The sequence below is a fragment of the Canis lupus genome, chromosome 18 (genome assembly GCF_003254725.2).
Source record: "Canis lupus dingo isolate Sandy chromosome 18, ASM325472v2, whole genome shotgun sequence".
In the NCBI taxonomy this organism is placed as follows: domain Eukaryota; kingdom Metazoa; phylum Chordata; class Mammalia; order Carnivora; family Canidae; genus Canis; species Canis lupus.
The window spans coordinates 55257737-55275917 of NC_064260.1; the positions used below are offsets into that span (position 1 = coordinate 55257737).

The 18181-nt window shown below is 51.4% G+C and overlaps 1 protein-coding gene across 5 annotated transcripts in view; it reads right to left on the reverse strand.

Moving 5' to 3' along the window:
- CD6 (CD6 molecule) overlaps positions 1 to 18181 on the reverse strand; it is a 40086-nt gene that overhangs the window by 8357 nt on the left and 13548 nt on the right. For 4 of the 5 annotated variants that reach the window (XM_049096542.1, XM_049096541.1, XM_049096540.1 and 1 more), the window contains exons 2-6: positions 4750 to 4818; positions 3443 to 3793; positions 2533 to 2844; positions 1361 to 1663; positions 127 to 192 (exon numbers count right to left, since the gene is read on the reverse strand). In XM_049096542.1, the coding sequence (XP_048952499.1) occupies positions 127 to 192; positions 1361 to 1663; positions 2533 to 2844; positions 3443 to 3793; positions 4750 to 4818 (1101 nt within the window). The remainder of the gene's footprint in view (positions 1 to 126; positions 193 to 1360; positions 1664 to 2532; positions 2845 to 3442; positions 3794 to 4749; positions 4819 to 18181) is intronic. The other variant, XM_049096543.1, reaches the window with a different exon arrangement.

Below are 18181 nucleotides of genomic sequence, written 5' to 3' on the forward strand. Positions count from 1 at the left end.
CTAGAGATGGAGGATGAGGGATACACCATTGGGCCTCCCCAGGTGTGCACACGCATTCACACACATAAGCACACTTGCATGCACGCATCCACCTCTCTCAGACACCGTGAACCAAGGGACACTCACCCACAGTGATCGGCTGAATACTTGCAGGGACTTCAGGAGTGGACAGATTGAGCAGACTCCGGGAGCCTGTCAGAAAGCACCAGTCAGGTACTCAACACATATCACCGAGCACCTACTGTGTGCCAGTCCTCGTGTTAGAAACTGGACAAGACAGACAAGTGACCTGGAGTGAGGGGCATAGTCCCTTGGAAGGGGGTGGGCCATAGAGTTAAGGAAACCTGCCTTTCCCACCCCCTGCAATAAGGAGGATCTCATGGATTAAATGCTGAGAAGTTTCTTTGGCTACAGTAAGAGGCCAATAAAAGCAAGTATCCCTTCTTTCTGTAAAATCTGCCACAGACCACAAATCCCCTTTTCTGTTAAGTCCCGGGTTCACTTTTCGCATTGGCCTCGGGGAGCTAGGAAGCTGACATTACCATCAGTATCATAATCATTTGACAGGTGAGGGATGGAGCTCACGGAGTCCTTTGTGGGCTATCACCTGACTTCCCAGCTGCCCCGCGAGGTGGCTCGTATCAGCATCCACATATTCACAGAACTGAACGAAGCCTCCCAGGGGGTAAGTGGCAGAGCTGGAGTCCCTAGCCAGGTGCCTAAACACCCCACGGGGAGCCTAATACCATGTTTCTTTCGGCCTAATGCTTTGGCTTTTTCACATTTTAGCACTTCTGAAATTGGGGTGATGGCATCGAGTGCTGCAATTGATGACATGTCGAGAGTTTATTTTGGCAGCATTTTTGTCCTTTATGGAACATAAAATAATAATAGTGTGACATATCGGTGCCACCTTAGATTTGGTGCAATACAGTAGAATGTAATTCATAGTGTGGATACGAGGCTTAGCTGAAGGGAGAGGTACGGGGTGCTCCCCAACGGCTGCCCCATGATTGGGGTGCCAGGCTCTGTCTCCCAATATTATTTTCCCATGATCACCTGCCCTGGGATGGCAGCTGGCTTCATCTCCTGAGCCAATTCCAGTCAACAGGGACCACTTCTTAGCATATAAAAAGGCCTTAATAAATATTTGGGGGCTGAGTCAAGGCTCTGTGGGAAAGAATGCCATGTCTGCCTGGACATGGTCAGGGCAATCGTGTCTCTAATGCCAGCAGTTGTCATTCCTGACCTAGCCCAAGCTGTGGTCTCCTGGGCTGTCAGTTCCTCAGCTTCGGATTCAGTTGGAATTTCTGGTGCAAATCTGGGGGAGGGGATGAGATGGGGGTGGGAGGAGGGATACCTGAGCAGAGGACTCTGGCTGCGTTCGACTGGCTGCAGAGGTTGGAGTTGTTGAACCGCCAGGAGCAGTGCGAGAGGGTGGGTTCCTCTCCTCTGCATGAGTAGTACATCCTGCCCGGCAGGGAGTGGGGCAGCCCATTGGGTATTCTGGCCACGGTCCCGCAGCCCAAGGCCCGGCAGAGTACCTGGGCCTCCTGTGAGTACCACTCACTGTTACACACTGTGCTCCAGACCCCACGGAAATGTACCTCCACCTGCCCCTCGCAGGAGTCAGCGCCCCCAGTCAGGCGCCAGGACTGGTGCTCTGCAGGGGAGAGGTGGGGGTGGGGAGCAGAGTTAGGTCAGGATCCTCTGGCTGGGGGTGGCTGGGGGCACCTGGGGGGCTTATTGCTTGAGTAACTGCCTTGGGCTCAGGTCATTAACCCCAGGGTCCTGGGATCAAGTCCCGCATTTCTCCCTCTGCCTGTGTCTCTGCCTCTCTCTCTCTCTCTCTCTCTCTCTCTCTCTGCGTGTGTGTCTCTCATGAATAAATAAATAAAATCTTAAAAAAAAATCCTTTGGGTTGAAACCCCCACCAGACCAGACTCATGAATGCAAACACCCTGCAGCCAATCAGTCTCCAGATCCTGTGTACTTTCCCTCCTGCATGTGTGTCCCCCTCTCATCTGCTCCATCTGCTCTGGCTGCCTCTGCATGTCTGCTACTCAAACTGTGGTCCTTGGACCTGTAATGTCACCGTGGCACGAATCTTGTTAGAAATGCAGAATCTCAAGCTCTGCCCAGACCTACTGAATCAGATCTATCTTTACCAAGGCCTCCCAACCCCTATTCCTGTGCACATTAAAGGGAAGCCCTGGCTGGACCAGAACTTCATAGCCGGGACTAACGATGGCCTCCTCGGGGCTCCCTGCCTCCATCTCCTCTTGCTGCTCTGAACCCCCCTCACACTTCCTCCAGGAGGTGGGCAGGCTTATCCTTCTAACTCGGGATTGCCAGCTCCTTCTAAACTTCACCTGGCTTCCGTTCTTAGGGCACGTATCACCCCCTTCCCCGACTGTGCTTATCTGGGTCTATCTTCCCTCGTGGACCTACTTGGCACCAGCAGGGGCAGGAGCCATCCCTCCCGGCACCCAGGCCCACACCCAGGCAGTAAGTAAGCCACTGCCTGCTGACCTGAACACACCACGCCGGCGTCCTCCTTATGACCGCAGTACCCGTCTCCTGGCAGCCCCGGGCAGTCCCACAGGTAGGCCTCGGCCCCGGAGCAGTTCACCTGGTCCCGATGGATGGGTCCTCGGCCAGGGGCAAAGTGCAAGCCGGGCAGAGCCTGAACCGCCCAGCCGCAGTTCAGCTGCCGGCACACCACGTGGGAATCCTCCAGGTCCCACGAGTCGTCGCACACTGAACCCCACTGGCGGTGCTCTAGCATCTCCACGCGGCCTGCGCATGGACCGCTACCGCCTGTCAACCGCACCGCGCGGTTTTCTGGGGAAGGAGGGGAAAGCGCTTGTGGGTGCTTGAGGAAGGGAGGGGTGGGAAGGATGGTGGTGGCTGTGGATTCAACGGGAGGAGCTGGGATTCGGTGGGCAGGACTGGGGAACCCTGTGAGGACTGGGGCCTAGAGGGCAGAGGTGGGGGACTCAGCAGGACTAGGGGCCTGGGGGCGGGCCTGGAAGAGCAGAGCTGGGGGCCCCTGAGAATCTGGCGTATTTATGACATGGGAGGTAAGGGCAGAGATAGAGGCCCCAAGCGAGAGAAGGTGCGGGACCAGAGACCCAGTTAGGATTGGGGACCCAAGGGGCCGGGTTGGGGACCAAGTAGACAAACTGGAGATCCAGTAGGGGGAGACGCCTGGGGGCCGGATCAGAGGACTTGCTCAGGGCTGGAGATGGGGCGATGCGCAATCCTGCAGTGTGGGAACCAGCTATGGTCGTGATGGTGGCGGGGGTTGGGGCGGGAGTGCGGGAGGAGGCCGGAGGGTAAGGCTTGGGTCCGGTGGCCAGGGCTGGGGACAGGAATGAGGGGCGAAGGCTGAAGCGCTGAGGGTAGGGCAGACAGGGCGCAGGTGGTGGCCCGCTCGTACCTGCGCAGGTGACCTCAGCCGGACTCCCATTACTGTCGCATGCACGCTCCTCCACGTAGCAGAGCCGCCACTCGGCACCTCTGCACAGGACGGCGGGCGCCAGGGCCAGGGTGGCGTTCAAGGCCTCGCTGGTGTTGCCCGCACCTGGCCCGGGTGGCAGCTCCAGGGACGGCGAGGTGGGCTGGGTGGATTCCGCGGCCCCGCCACAGCCCAGCGCACGACACACGGCCTCAGAGGCGCGGCTGTCCCAGAGCGCCCGGCAAGCAGGGCCCCAGGACAGCCTGAACCAGACCTCCACCAGCCCGCTGCAGCGGCTGCTCCCATTCACCAGGCGGACCCCGAGCTGCTGCCCTGGAAGTGCCAGACTCCAGCTGAGGCCTCCACCCACCGAGGCAGGACAGATCCCAGGGATGGGAGTGGGGATGGGCCGTGGCCAGGGGCTCCACCACCTTATCTTTGACAATACCCCACTGGGCTCTGGGCCTCAGCATTCCAGTCTGCAAAATGGGGCTGGGCTGGTTCATCCCTGAGCCCCCTGAGGCCTGACCTGCTTCTCCTTAGAGTCAGGAGAGGGGAGTTGAAGGCAACTGTAGAGGTTAGGAAGCCTTCATTAGGTCTGGGGTGATGGAGAACCAGGGGCCCCGTCCCCACAAATCTCCCTCTGTTGCCCCTGTCTCTGGAGCACCCTTGTGTGAAAGAAGGGCAGAGTCCTAGCTTCAGGGGCCCTCCTTGGTACTGTGGGTGCCATGTTTCCCCCTCTGAGGCTGTTCTGAGGGTACTGCTGGGGAGGCAGCTGTCATGACCTTGAAGCCCTGGAGGATGCATATGGGATTCGTGATGCGGTTGAAGACAAGCTACTTGGGATGGTGGTTCTCCTTTCCCCAGACACCCTCCTTGGGGAGTCACCTGTCCATTTTTGACCAGGATTGCACCCCCCAGGGTGGCATACACCTTGGTACAGAGTAAGTGCTTAATAAACATCTTTTGAGCTAATCAAAGACCCACTTGATGGAACCACACCATCCTCACCAAGCATTCTTCAGCTTGTTCTCAACAGATCCCCTAGAAATGCACATTGAACATTTTGTCCACGAGTATGTGACATTCGATCTGTGGCCTTTCAAAGACGGTAGTTCTAAGACCATAGTGAATGTAGCAGTGGCACTTTGGGCATTGAGCCAGGAAGAAGTGTTATCTGAAGGTAGAGACACTGCCTAAAAGTCCGTTTCCCTTCCCCATCACCCGAGACAACACCTGCCTGGTCTCAGAAACCTGGCTGTGGGCCCCCAGAAGGAGTCTCAACTCACCCGGCTCCAAGGTCTGGCTCTTGGCACTGCTGGTGTTGGGCTGATCAGATGGGGCTGGAGTCAGGTGACCTGGAATCAACCAGTAGCAGCTGTGGTGGGTGAGTGAGCTTAGGGGGAAAGGGCACAGAGGTTACCTTGAAGGACAGGGACATTTTCTGGAGCTGTGGCTACATGAGGACTTTGAAATGCCATGGTCCTGGGCCATGGGCATTGTTGCCTCCATTCAGGGTAGAGAAATTCTCAAGCTCTGTTGCTGCAACTTCTTCCACTTCATCTTTGAATTGTATAAATGTGCTCAGAAATCAGAGCAGAGCAGGGAGGAACAACTGTGGGCTTTGGGGCCAGATCTATGTACTGGCTGGGTGGCCATGGGTGGGTTACTAACCTCTCTAGACAGGAGTCCCAATTTCCTGGCCATAGCACTGAGGGGAGTAGTGTGGGGCTGGAGGGAGTCAACATCTGTAAAATACTTGACTACGGAAGAAGCTCAAAAATTGGAGTTATTGTTAGGGAAAACATTTTGGTTTGGAAAATCTGTTTCAGGAAATCCATACCAGACTTTGGGGGGATTGGTGCATTGGAGAGGGACTATCAGACTGCAAGCGCTTTCAGATGCTGAGAAACTAATGTTTGCCAAGGGCCGAACATATGCCAGCAAACATCATTCCCAGTATTATTCCATCTTCCTTCAACCACGAAGTGAGGTAGATATTAGTGTTTGCTTTTTACAAATTAGAAAGCCAGGCCCAGAGAATAGAAATCCACCTCCTGATGGTTGCCCAAGTGGTTGCCCCTTCGTTCCTCCAGAGCCTCCAAAGCAGCCTCTTCCTGGGCCCTTTGGCTCCTGTTTGGCTCAGCCAATGGGAGCTCCAGCAGAGATGGGAGGGAGGGAGGAGTAGGTGTGCATATTCCTCTGGCTCCTCCTCTGTGAGATCCCCCACCTGAAGGCTCTGGGCCCCTCTCCTGGACTCCCTCCTTCCTGGTCTTACTGTTCACTCCCTGCTTTTGCCTCCTTGGGCCCAGCGTGGCAACAGCTCAGCTGCTTGCAGTTCTTGCTTACTTTATCCTTTTTAAATGGTCTTTTTATGAATAAATCCCTTCAAGCTCTCCTATTGTGATAGTGCCACCCATTTCCTGTCGGGTCCCTGACTGATCCATGGCCCGAGGCCACCCCAGCTCTGCAAGAAACAGAACCTGGATTTGAACAGTCTCCCAGGAATGTGCTCCATGCAGGGCAGGGAGATTGCAGCTTGTGGAGGCACAAAGGGAGGGCTGTGGCAGAGACTGTTGTGCTCCCAAGGAGCTCCTCTGCATTTGGGATCTCTGGGACTTAGGCTGGGCCATTGCTGTCTAGGAAGAAGGCCATGTGCTCACTGATGGGCCCATGTAGGTAAGAGGCAGTGAGCATGTGCCATCTCTTTTTTTTCTCTGTTGTGTTAGGATTTGAGGCTCTGATGCAACCTTGAGATGGAGGGGGATGCTGCCTCCACCAGAATTTCGTATGAGAAGTGAACCTGTATTCCAGTTCGGATCTAGGTGCTCCCTGCAAAAAAACAAAACCACACAACACCAAAACCAGAAGAGAACCTTTAGTGGGTTAAACCATGAAGATTTCAGCCCGCGCTTGTTGCTGGTAGAGGGGTTACAGACTGATGTATGGCTGCTATAGATTCTTAGCCTCACCTGAGCAGATTCTTCGGACTGTGGCACCCAGATGTGAACACACGCACACACACCTGGCCTGCAGACTCAGTTCTCCGACAAGCGTCCATCTGGACCCCCCCATCCCTTAGATTGAAAGTAATCAGGCCTAGAATCGCCTTCCTCACCAAGTCCCTGGTTGGCTGCCCAGCCTGACCCCCTGGAGGGGGAGTGAGTCAGAATTCCGAGCACAGACTCCATGGCTAATGTAATATTCAGAACAAGAATTCAAAGGTCCACAAATTAGGATGGCAGGATCCTGGTTCCCACAGCAACGGCCCCAGTGCTCCAGAGCCATTTTGGATGCGTGTGCTGGGCGCGGGGGAGACTGGGATGCTGGCTGCAGTGCGATTGCATCTGTGTGTGTGCTTGTGTGTGTGAGGGGTGAGTGTGCGGTCATGACCATCTGGGAGTGAGTGTCTTGGTGTGTGTGTGTGTGTGTGTGTGTGTGCACGTGTGACCATGTGTCTGTGCAGAGGGCCAGAGCTTGGTTGTGTGTATCTCTCTGGGCCTGGGACACCACTGTCTCCCGTGTAAAAGCACACAGGCTTTCTGAAGACTGGGAAACCCTGGAGGGCAAGGCTGGGTCTCTGCTTCTCTTTCTGTCTCTCATGAATAAATAAAATCTTTTAAAAAAAGACACATTATCATCAAATAGACTGTCTCCTTAATTAGGATTAGAAAGAATGACAGAACATTGAAGATAAACCAATTAAATATTTTTAAAGATTTTATTTATTGACTTGAGAGAGAGAGAGAGAAGCAGGCTCTGCGATAAGCAGGGAGCTGGACATGGGGCTCAATCTCAGAACCCTGCCTGGGTCATGACCCGAGATGCTTAATTGACTGAATCACCCGGGCTCCCCTCAATATTTTTCTTACCACGCGGCTCAGTGTTATTCGATACTAAGTTCATTTACTAAGTTCAGTTATCCTGCGTGCCCCGGAAAATCATCTTGAATTGTGCCCCCGCCATTCTGCAAGGGATAGGGGATGGAGGATGTCCTAGTGGGAGAAGAAGAAGCTTCCCCCCAGCCCAGAGGGAAGGCAGGTTTTCAGGGCCAGCCCCAAGCAGGACCGGACAGGACCTTGTACAGGGTACCCTGGGCAAGATGCCAAAGGGACATGAAATAAAGGTGATTGAGGAGAGGAAAAATGAAGAGTCACCTTGCCTGGAGCCTGAGAAAATGGGACACATGTCCTCTTGTGTCACCCAGACCCATGGGATTCCCGGAGGCTGAAGAACTGGGGGACGTGGAAAGGGAGGAGACATATCCACTGAAGGAGAGGCTGAGGGCCTCGCTGGCCGGCCCAATATCAGAGCAAGCCAGGCAGGGAAGCTGTTGGTCCCTTCAGGAGCTCACCAGAACATTGCCCTGGGCACCCATACAGGCGTGGGGGAACCATCTGCTGCCCCAGGCTCCAACCGATGTGTCAAGGAGAGCATAGGTACATAGTGATTGCTGAGTGGCTGATGGGTGAGACATGCTGCAGGGCTGGGGTTGGACAGGGTGAGCCCCACAGAGAGGACCAGCATGCGGTGTGTGGCATGCAACACCTGCCACAAAGCATATTGTGGGGTTTTTCTTTTTTTTAATATCAGTGTGAAGTGTTGTGAGCTCATATGTCAACAACCTTAATAACAGCAACAACAACAAACAAAGCCCTTCTGATCCAGTATTTTCACTTCTGGGAACCTGTCATGAAATAATCTGGACTACTACACAGAGATAATCCAGAACCGGAAAGTTCTAGATTTCGGGACGCCTGGATGGGTCAGTGGTGGAGCGTCTGCCTTCCGGATCGAGTTCCCCATCGGGCTCCCTGCATGGAGCCTGCTTCTCACTCTGCCTCTCTCTCCTCTCTCTCTCTGTGTGTCTCATGAATAAATAAATTAAATCTTAAAAAAAAAAAAAAAGAAAAAGGAAAGTTCTAGATTTCTTTCTCCAGCCGGGAAGCCTTCTAACTGGGTGACTCAGGCAGATCATTTAACTTTGCCTAGCCTCAGGCACTTGCTCTGTGGAACTGGAACAGTAGGACCCTCTGCTCCCCACTGTTGCCACTCACCATGAATATGAAATGAGATGACCCCTGAGACCCTGCATGCAGCCAGGACTTAGAGCCGCTGCGTGGGAGACAGTCTTCCCCAATGTTGTTTCTAATAGTAAGGACATTAGAAATCCCCCTGAGCTGGATACCAAAATTGTGAGGTCGGTTAGGAAAATCAACACTAAAAATAGATGCAAAAAACATTCACAAAGTATTTTTAATGATGTGGCGAAAGTTATAAATACGGCTACACTCTCCCCTCCAGCCTCTGCTGCCCCTGCCCAGCCTGGTTTCACGCTTCTGAGGATCTTCCAGGACCCAGGGGGAACCTGAGGTTGGTCCCCTATTCTGTCCTCTCCTTGAACCCTGGGACCTATTTCCCCTGTGGCCCCAGCCACATCCAATCACAGTGGTTTTGGAAATGAGCTGTTGATTCCCATCAGTCCCACTGGATTCTCAGGGTCATGGGGACAGGGAGTATTTCTATTTTGTTCACTCCTGTATCCCTGGCACCTGGCACAGTGCCTCACCCAGAAGGGATGTTAAAAGGATATAAATAAATGAAATTCGATCTCTACTACAGGGGAAAAAAAGCCGTAGGAAAAATAAAAACACTAGCAAGAAATATACCCATGCAGTGAGTTTTGTTATCTTCTCTCTCTTTGTGTTGCTCTGAATTTTTAAAATCTTTTACAACAAAATAAAAACTCAAGGTCTCCAAAGAAGCAAACAGGCCTTTTCTTTCTGGGGGAACACTTGGCTAGCTCCCAGGATGTCTGCTCATTCTTCTCCCCAGAACCTTGGGAGAGGACCTGGCAGGTCATGTGGCCATGACAGCCAGAGCCACACTAGGTCCTGGGGGCGGAATGAGCAGTTCCTGTGCTCAGTGGGTCCAGGGGCTTCCTCTGCTGTAACCGTCAGCACCTGGAGGGATCGCTGGACTGAGCATGAAGGAAGCAGGTCCCGGCTGATTGTCATCAGCTCTCTGTGACCGTGGATGGGTCTTTTATACTCCCTGAACCTGTTTTCTCACCTGCAAGACAACAGCTTGATAGCTTTCTGGACTCTTCTAGTTCTTCCATTTTTCCATTATAATCAGATAAAATATATAATGAAAGGTAGCATCTATTGAACACTCACTGTATGCCCCGGAGACAACTGCTATCATTGTGCTTTATTCACATGTAGCAGCTACTTGAATCCTCACGACTCCCCAATGAGGTGGCTACTATCAGCATCCCTGTGTCATTGTGGAGAAAACTGCAGCACTGAGAGGTTAAGGAAGTTACCCACAGCCACCCCCGCTGGTCAGTGGTAGAGGCAAGATTAGAATCGGGGCAGTCTGGCTCTAAAGGCCACTCTTAAACCACTACATTGTACAACTTTCAACATCCAGTTGGTGTAGATGGGAATTCTGTCCTGTACTCTCAGTCCCTCATTTCAGTGGTGGGTTCATATGCAAAGGGTTCTTATGTATAAATGCAGCTGAGGAGCAGAAACCTAGAAACGTTAGAGATCATTTTGTCCAAAATGGAGAATTGTGTAGTGCTGCACTGTCCATTGAAATTTTCATTTTACTCAGTTCGATTCATTTAAATTTAATTTAAAAAATGATTTTTGATCCAGTCATTGGAAAACTTAAAAAAAAAAAAGAGCAACTTAGACCTGCGAATCTACCTTTTCCATAGTGAATTTTATGAAATCTAAATAGACTAAGTCCTGCTGATGAAAATTAATGTCTCGATGGAGGTGGGCTTTAGGTACCAAGCACACACCATATTTTGAAGACTTGGTAAGAAAAAAAAAAAAAGCACAAAGAATGTAAAATAGCTCATTGAATAGCTTTCTATATTGACAGCATGTTGAAATGATATTTTGGACATCTGGGTTAAGTAAATATTTCATTATGTTAACTTCATCTGTTTTTACTTTAAAAAATGTGGCTTCTGGAAAATTTTAAATGACAAACGCAGCTCTCATCATATTTGCATGGTGTCAGGGAGAACATGGGCCTTGCACCCACAGGCTAGGGCAGGAGGCCCAGCCCTGCCCTCATGACCCAGGAAGGAGTCATTTAGACACATAAGCCTTAGTCTCCCTGCCGCAAGCCGGAGTTCATCGTGCTTCTCTCAGAAGGCTTTTTGTGAGCAAGTGTTTTGTAAACCGTTGAGACCACCCGGATGTGATTATTATTACCACCCAGACCTACAATCTCATTGAACTGATGCAAAATCTGAGGCCTTGGGTAGCGGGGGGGGTGGGAAGCATACCCCAAAGTCCACAGCGAGTCAGACTCCCAGGACACTGGTCCTGTAGCCCTGCTGCTGCTCTAGGACACTGCCAAGGCAGGGGCGGGTATGCCCCTCTCCCTTGGACTGTGCTGCTGGAGACCACCGTGAATCTTATTTATGTAGACCAGCCTTTTGTGTCCTGAACAAGGAGGACAAAGGTTGCACGAAAGCCCACTGGCCTTCTTCCTGAGGCGCTCACTCAGGATATTTCAAGGGGTCAGGACTGGATCAAGGAGCTGTCCAGAGCATCCGCTGGTCCCCCAGCCCCAAGTTTCACCGGGTAGGCAAGTGGCACTACCATTCCCAGTTTGCAGATGGATATCTGGGGGACAGCCAGATGGGCACCGAGTGTTCTATTTCCGACCCACACCGACAGAAAGTTACCCATCTGAAGCATTCTGTGTTCAAAATGCATGGAGGAAAGGGAAAGACATTGTGATTCTTGCCATTGCTCTGATGGGAAAGGAAAGAGAAGGCCCCAAGACATGCCAAGTACCCATCACAAACCTCCTGGCACAGCTCAGTGATACAGCTGACATATATTTGGTACTTTTTTACACACCAGGCCTTTTCCTAATACTTTAATTAATTTCCTAATACTTTAGATGAATTAATTTAATTTAAATTAATTCTCACAGCAAGCCCACAAAATGAGGCACAAGGCCATTTTAGTAGTTTGCCCAAGATTAGAAAAAAGCGGAGCTGGGGTTTGAACCCAGGCTATCAGGCTCCAGAGGCTAGACTCTTAACCACTCTACTCCACAGGTTGGAGTCCAGCGTCCTGTTCTCTGCTTCAGTGACCACGCTGAGGGTGGGGGTCAGGGAGCTCGGACAAGGCAGGGGGTCTTCCAAAGTCCTTCCAACTCTACGGTGCTCAGCAAGCCTAATGTAGAGATGATAGCCCACCCCCGAAAGGCGATACAGCTCAGCACTCAAGCCCCAAGGACTAGTTTCCAAAAGGAGCCCTGATGCCTAGGATGAGCGGCAATGAGGGAGACCACCCTTCCTCGGGCAAGGGTCCCCGGGATGGCACCTGTCCCACTGCCCTCATCACACGGAGGAGACAAGACCAGCAGCTTAGCCACGAGCTGCCCCTGCCCCTTGCCCACCAGACTGGCTCCAGCACCATCTGAAGCCTCTGTTTCAATTCTGAGGAGAAAGGGATGATTCGAAGGGAATCAACCACCAACAGAGCCCTGACAGGGAGAGGGCCGTGACTATGTAAATGTTTTTCTTTCCAGAAATTCCTCTGAGGTTGTTAAGGGGGAACAATCCATAGAACAACCAGAAAGAAGAACAGGACAACCTAGAATTCCATTAAAATTGGAAAGAAGCATGGTGCTGGCTCACACAAGTAACACATAACTTGATTCAGGGCAGCTCGCGGTGTTCTGTCTTTGAAGGGATACGGAGGGGCTGTGACACCCAGTTAGACTGAGCTTTGTCAGAGACTGAGGCTGGCTTGGGGCCTTGGTTGGATAGATGGCCCTTGCTTACAGAGGGGACTGGTGTCGGGTGGCTGTGGGAGCAGACCAGGTTGTACCTGCTGGGAATCACCAATCCCAAGAAGGTTAGGGTGACCTCTCTTCCCTTGGAACCTCAAGTCAGTGACTTGGTGTTTTGGCCTGAGTTTACTTTAATTGCCAGGAGTTTTTGTTTGTTTTTGCTCTCTACTACTTAGGAAAAACTTAGGGACACAAAAGAGACTCAATGTACACGCTATACTCTCCCCGCCCCTCCGCCAATCCTCCCCAGTGTGATGGGATTAGGAGGTAGAGCCTTTGGGAGGGAAGCAGGGTTAGAAGTCAGAGAAATCCAGCCTTTTTACCTTTCTTGTGTCACCCTGTCACATGACAGAGGATGTTTGCCTGCATGGCATCCTTCTTGCACGTGCAGGGGGGCTCTATCCCCTCCACCATCAAGTCCAAGGGGAGGTCAAGGACAACAGCAACTCATAAACTCCACAGAAAGGGAAGCTCCACCATAAGAAGAATACAACATAGGGGCACCCGGGTGGCTCAGCGGTTGAGCGCCGCAGCCCAGGGCATGATCCCGGGTTCCCGGGATCAAGTCCCACATCGGGCTCCCTGCATGGAGTCTGCTCCTCCCTCTGCCTGTGTCTCTGCCTCTCTCTGTGTCTCTCATGAATAAATAATAATCTTAAAAAGAATAATATAACATAACTGGCTTTGGGGTCTGTTATATTTCTGGAACTTCCCTGTTCTCTCTCTTACTCAAGAAAACAAAGGTGTATGAGTGACATTATACTGAGAGCTGAGAAATGAGTCTGTAACTGGCCTGCATCCAATTCCATTAACACCCACTGACCTATCACCACGTGCCGTGACCGGAGCAGGTGCCTGAGATGAGTGTGGCTGGGAAGATCTGGGAGCGGGAAGGTCCATGGCCTTTCCCAGGCACCAATGCGTCTCTCAGGAAATCCTTTTTTTTTTCATAATTCAGAATGCAGACTTTGGAGACAGACAGAATAGTGACCCAAACCCTCTCTGCTGACCCCCGGCTGTGTGACCTTGAGGGCCACGGAACCCTGCCAGACTTCAGTTTCAAGCTGACACTGTACACGATATCTGGGCCATAGTGCGTTGCCTTGAGGACTGTGTGAAGAACACGTGCGACATGCATAAGACATGGCATATGGCACAGTCATTACTATCCTGCATCCTGAGGCTTTGGTCCACTTCCTCTTGTCCATTCCTCTGAATGGATAGAGGAGGGCATCAAGATGACTGTGAGGGCCCTTCAGCCTTCTCCTCTGTAAAGCAACGACTCCAATTCTCCAAAGACCACCTTCCTTCCTCCTTCTTCCCCATCTTTCTTATGAACCTCAGCAGCGCTGCCCCACACTCACATTTTCCTGCCCCCTTCCCTGGCTCTTCAAGATGGCACCCAATGGTCCTGGAGGTGAGATGTGGCCTGCGGTTGCCCCGGTAACAGAAGTTCCTCCAAAAGCAAAGGCTCCTGTGGTCCTGACCCCGAGACTTACTCAGGTTCCCATGCCAGACTATACCTTCTTTTCAGGTGCCAGGCAGTAAGATGAGACACCACTGAGCACAGAGAATCATGAGCAGCTCAATATAAATCCCAAGAAATAACAGGAAGGGTGGGTTTCCAGGAGAGCGCAGCAAGTCTTTCACGGGCCCCATCTGCTTGATCCCCTATAGAATTCAGACCCCTGAGAGCAGGAGATGGATGTCAGGTCCCTTCTCTAGAACGCTGATTCAGCAGGTCTTGGGTGGGGTGCTTGAATCAAACTTGCCTGGGTTTGAAAAAACCTTTATAAGTTGCTTGAGTCTTATCAATTCTGTTTGCGAATGATTCTTGTGAGCTTACAGGGGTTTTTAATAGTTGTCAATTCTTTCATCCCCTTCATGATGCTCAGACAAAGGTATTCTTACTGTCCCCGTTTTATAGATGGGGAAATTTAGGGTCTAAGAGGTTAAGGAGGGATCCCTGGGTGGCGCAGCGGTTTGGCGCCTGCCTTTGGCCCAGGGCGCGATCCTGGAGACCCGGGATCGAATCCCACATCGGGCTCCCGGTGCATGGAGCCTGCTTCTCCCTCTGCCTGTGTCTCTGCCTCTCTCTCTCTCTCTCTCTGTGACTATCATAAATAAATAAAAATTAAAAAAAAAATACCTTAAGAGGTTAAGGAACTTTCCGGAATGACAGGGATGAGAAGAGGCAAAGCAGGACTTTGAACCCAGGCAGAGGGTTTCCCGGGTTGCCTGAATTGCCACTTGATAAATACCTCAGGATATGCAGTAAATGCTCAACAGATCCTAGTTACCATTATTCTTTCACAGAAATCCCTATCACTCACCTCGCCTCCACCAACATTTCCAGAATCACACCATGGCCAGGCCCTCTGTGGGCTCTGCTGTGGGAAGGTGGAGGTGAGGGAGCCCCAGGTTGGTCTGCGACCCAGAGCCCAGCCAGGAGGCCTAGGTGTCAAGAGCGCACTCAACTCCTTTCTCTCTGGAGGCATGAAGGATATCCTTAAGGAACCCAGAGGAGAGAGTCCAGGAAGTCACTGCAGCAGAGGGAATCTTTGGGCCAGGCTTTGATGGTCAAGGAGGGTTTCACTGGGGCAGAGGGAGCGGACCCACAATTACTGAGGATTTCCTTTTATGGAGTGTTTTATCTACATTGTTGTACAGAATCCTGGTGACAACCCAGGGAAGAGGGTATTACCATGAAACCATTTTCCTGACAAAGAGGCTCATGGAAATGAAGTTACCAGCTCAAGGTCATAAAGCTTAGACTTGACAGACCCAAAATCCAAATCCAAGTTTGCTCTCCATGTTCACCCTTTCCACTACCTCAGGCAGCCTCAGTGAGAGGAGGTACAAGGGCATTCTGGGTAGGGACCACAGCACGAGCAAAGGCCCAGAGGCTAAGGTAGAGTGAAATTCAAGAATAAAATCCCCCAGAGCTTGGCCCCCTGTGCAGGAAGCAAGGCTGGGTTTCTGGGTTTCAGTGGAAGCCGAAACCTTGGTGGGACACGCTGGGTTTTCCAGGCGGCCTGTCCCCACCCACTGGCTCTTAGGAGGGACTCTGGTTCGAGAGTCTGAGAGCTGCTGGAGCAGCAGTTTCTGGGCGAGTGAAGCTCGAGTGTGGGCACAGGATAAAAATCCCCCCAACTCCTAGGGGTGGAGCCAACAGCTTCCTGAGGTGGCCTAATGCCCCCTTAAGACAAGGGCCCCCTGACGTCAGGCACCCAGAGCTGTTGTAAGACATCAGCCTCCCTCTGAGAAGGAACCAAGGCCTTTCCCAAGCAGCTGACTTCAGGCTGGGACCAGAATATCTCCGGGGTGGAGGTGGGGGCAGACTATGATTTTTAGGTCCAAGGCCAAGCCCACACATTCTTAGCTGCCAGGCTTCAGAGTGCCCCATGTTCCCCTCCACAAGTCACATGCAAGGTGCTTGTGAGGTGGCCCCAAAATCCTTCCGCATTCCCTTAGTCAAAGAGGTGCATTCATTCATTTCTCACTCTCAGCCAGGCTTCGTCACAGGGCCCATGCTGTGGTGGACAGAGATGGACTCACGGCTTATTATAGTTGGGCGTAATCATTATCCCAGGGGTCAGGGCAAAGTATTCTGGGAAAAGTAGAGGTGGGAGGGAATAATTCTGAGTCCAAAGAGCAGGTGACAATTGGAAGGTGTCTTAGAGGACGAGTAGGAGTTCTCACGGATGAAAAAGTGATAGAGAGAAAGAGCTGTCTGAGCCTTAGACCAAGAACCTGGGACATCTAACCTGCATCTTTCCAGAAGCAAGTGGGCCAGGAGGAGAGATTACCAAGGGCAGCAGCAAGCCACCACTCTCCATACATCCACCCATTCTCCCTGCTGGTGGCCTGGCATTATGGCCAGGCTTCCCCCATCATTCCCCATCGTTCTCTGCATAGGTGCTTGAGCCCTGATTTAAATACTGGGAAGACTTGTTATTTTCTCAGCCTCTGCCCCCGTGATGACTAAGGTCTCTGGTCAGTGCTTCTCCTCATGGTGCCCAGGCTTTAGGCTTGAATCCGGGGTAAGTAGAGGCCTGGCTGAATGTTCGGTCAGTACCAAAGTATGATTGACATTTGGAAAGTCTTGCAGAGGTTTGAGGTGAGAGCCCCAGGCTCTGGTCACCAGCACCCATTGCTTTGGGCTGAGGGTCTGGCTCAGCCAAGTGACCTCCCACCTACTCATTCCCACCTGCACTCCACCCTCCTGATCCATTCCTCTGGCTTGTGACTCTGTTTCCAAACTCCAGAGTCCTGGGGAGTAGAGAAGCCAAGAAGCCACCCCCATAGTGCTGGGGGGCAGCACGGTAAAGTCGGAAGTGTGTGAGATTTAGAGTCAGACCAACGTGGATTCAAATCCTACCTCTTCCTCTTCATACCAGGATCTGGATTTCTTAACCTCTCTGAGCTTCCGTGATCTTTCTCCACATAAATGTGGTGGTGATTTCACCTTCCTAAAGCAATCAAGAGATCAGCAGAGAAAGGAGGCACCACAGGCCTGACTTAGGGTGTTTGCATGCACTATTCTTTCCTGCCCTTCGAAAGCCCCAGAGACTCCCAAACTGAAAGCATTTTCATAACTCTGTTGGTGGCAACACCCGACCTGAACTGATGCAAGGCATTCATAGTCCTTGCTTACTCCACGTGGAAAATCATACATTTTGCTGCAGAAATATTAATGTGTTTGATTCCAGGGGCTGACCAGGCCCTGGTCATGACATTACAAAATATACAAAAGGGTACCATGTTCCCTTTCTGAAATCCAAACATTGTAGATTCTGAATTGTGCCTGGCCTCACAGATCCCAGGAAGAGTTGGAGGACATGAAGTGGTTTTCTGTCTCTCCTCCTAAAGAGTAACTGTGTAGATCAGTCCTCCAAATTTAAGGCCAGAAAATTGCCCTAACTTCCCCTCCCTCTTCCCTCTACTCACCTTTCCTAATAGAAACCCTCCTCCAAAAAGAAGCTTGTGTATAAATTAATAAAGAAAAGGCAAGCAACAGAAAAATGGGCAAACAGCCAGAACAAGCGTGTCATGGAAGAGGAAACACCCAAGAGTCATAAACTAATAGAAAGTACCCAGCCTCACCATCATTAGGCAAATGCAAAGTAAGGCCACAGGGAGATACTGTCTTAATATGCATTGGATTGTCTACGATTAAGACGCGGGGGTGATGCTGAGTGTTAGGAATGGAGGTGAGCAGGACCCTGTACACTGCTGGGGGGAGCAAAGTCGGGACAACCACTTTATTATATGTGCTGCTGAAGCGAACACGCGACAACCACTTTAGAAAACATTTCCATAGACGTGAGCCAGAAATTCCATTCCTGAGCCACAGACACACAGAGACACCGATACCGCTATGGGTTGAATTGAGTCTTACAAAAAAGATATGTTAGAGTCCTAACCTCAGTGCCTAAGAACGTGGCCTTACTTGGAGATAGGGTCTTCACAGAGGCAATCAAGGTAAAGTGAAGTCAATAGGGTGGGCTCTAGACAACAGGACAGATGTCCTCATGAAAAGGGGAAATGTGGACACAGGTGTGGGCACATAGGAAGAATGCTGTGTTAAGATAAAGGCAGAGATTGGACTGGAGCTCCCACAAGCCAAGGAATGGCAAAGGATGCCAGCAAAACACCAGAAGCTAGCAGAGAGGCCTGGAACAGACGCTCCCTCTCAGCCTGGGAAGGAAGGAACCAACTCTGCTGACATCCTAATCCTGAACTTTCAGCCTCCAGATCTTGAGACAACGCATTTCTGTTGCTCACGCAACAATCTTGGTACCGAGTTATGATAGCTCTGGAAAACGACGTCACTTCTGCCTGTGAACAAAGGTTGCCTTAGTAAGAGGCAGGAGCTAGGGAGAG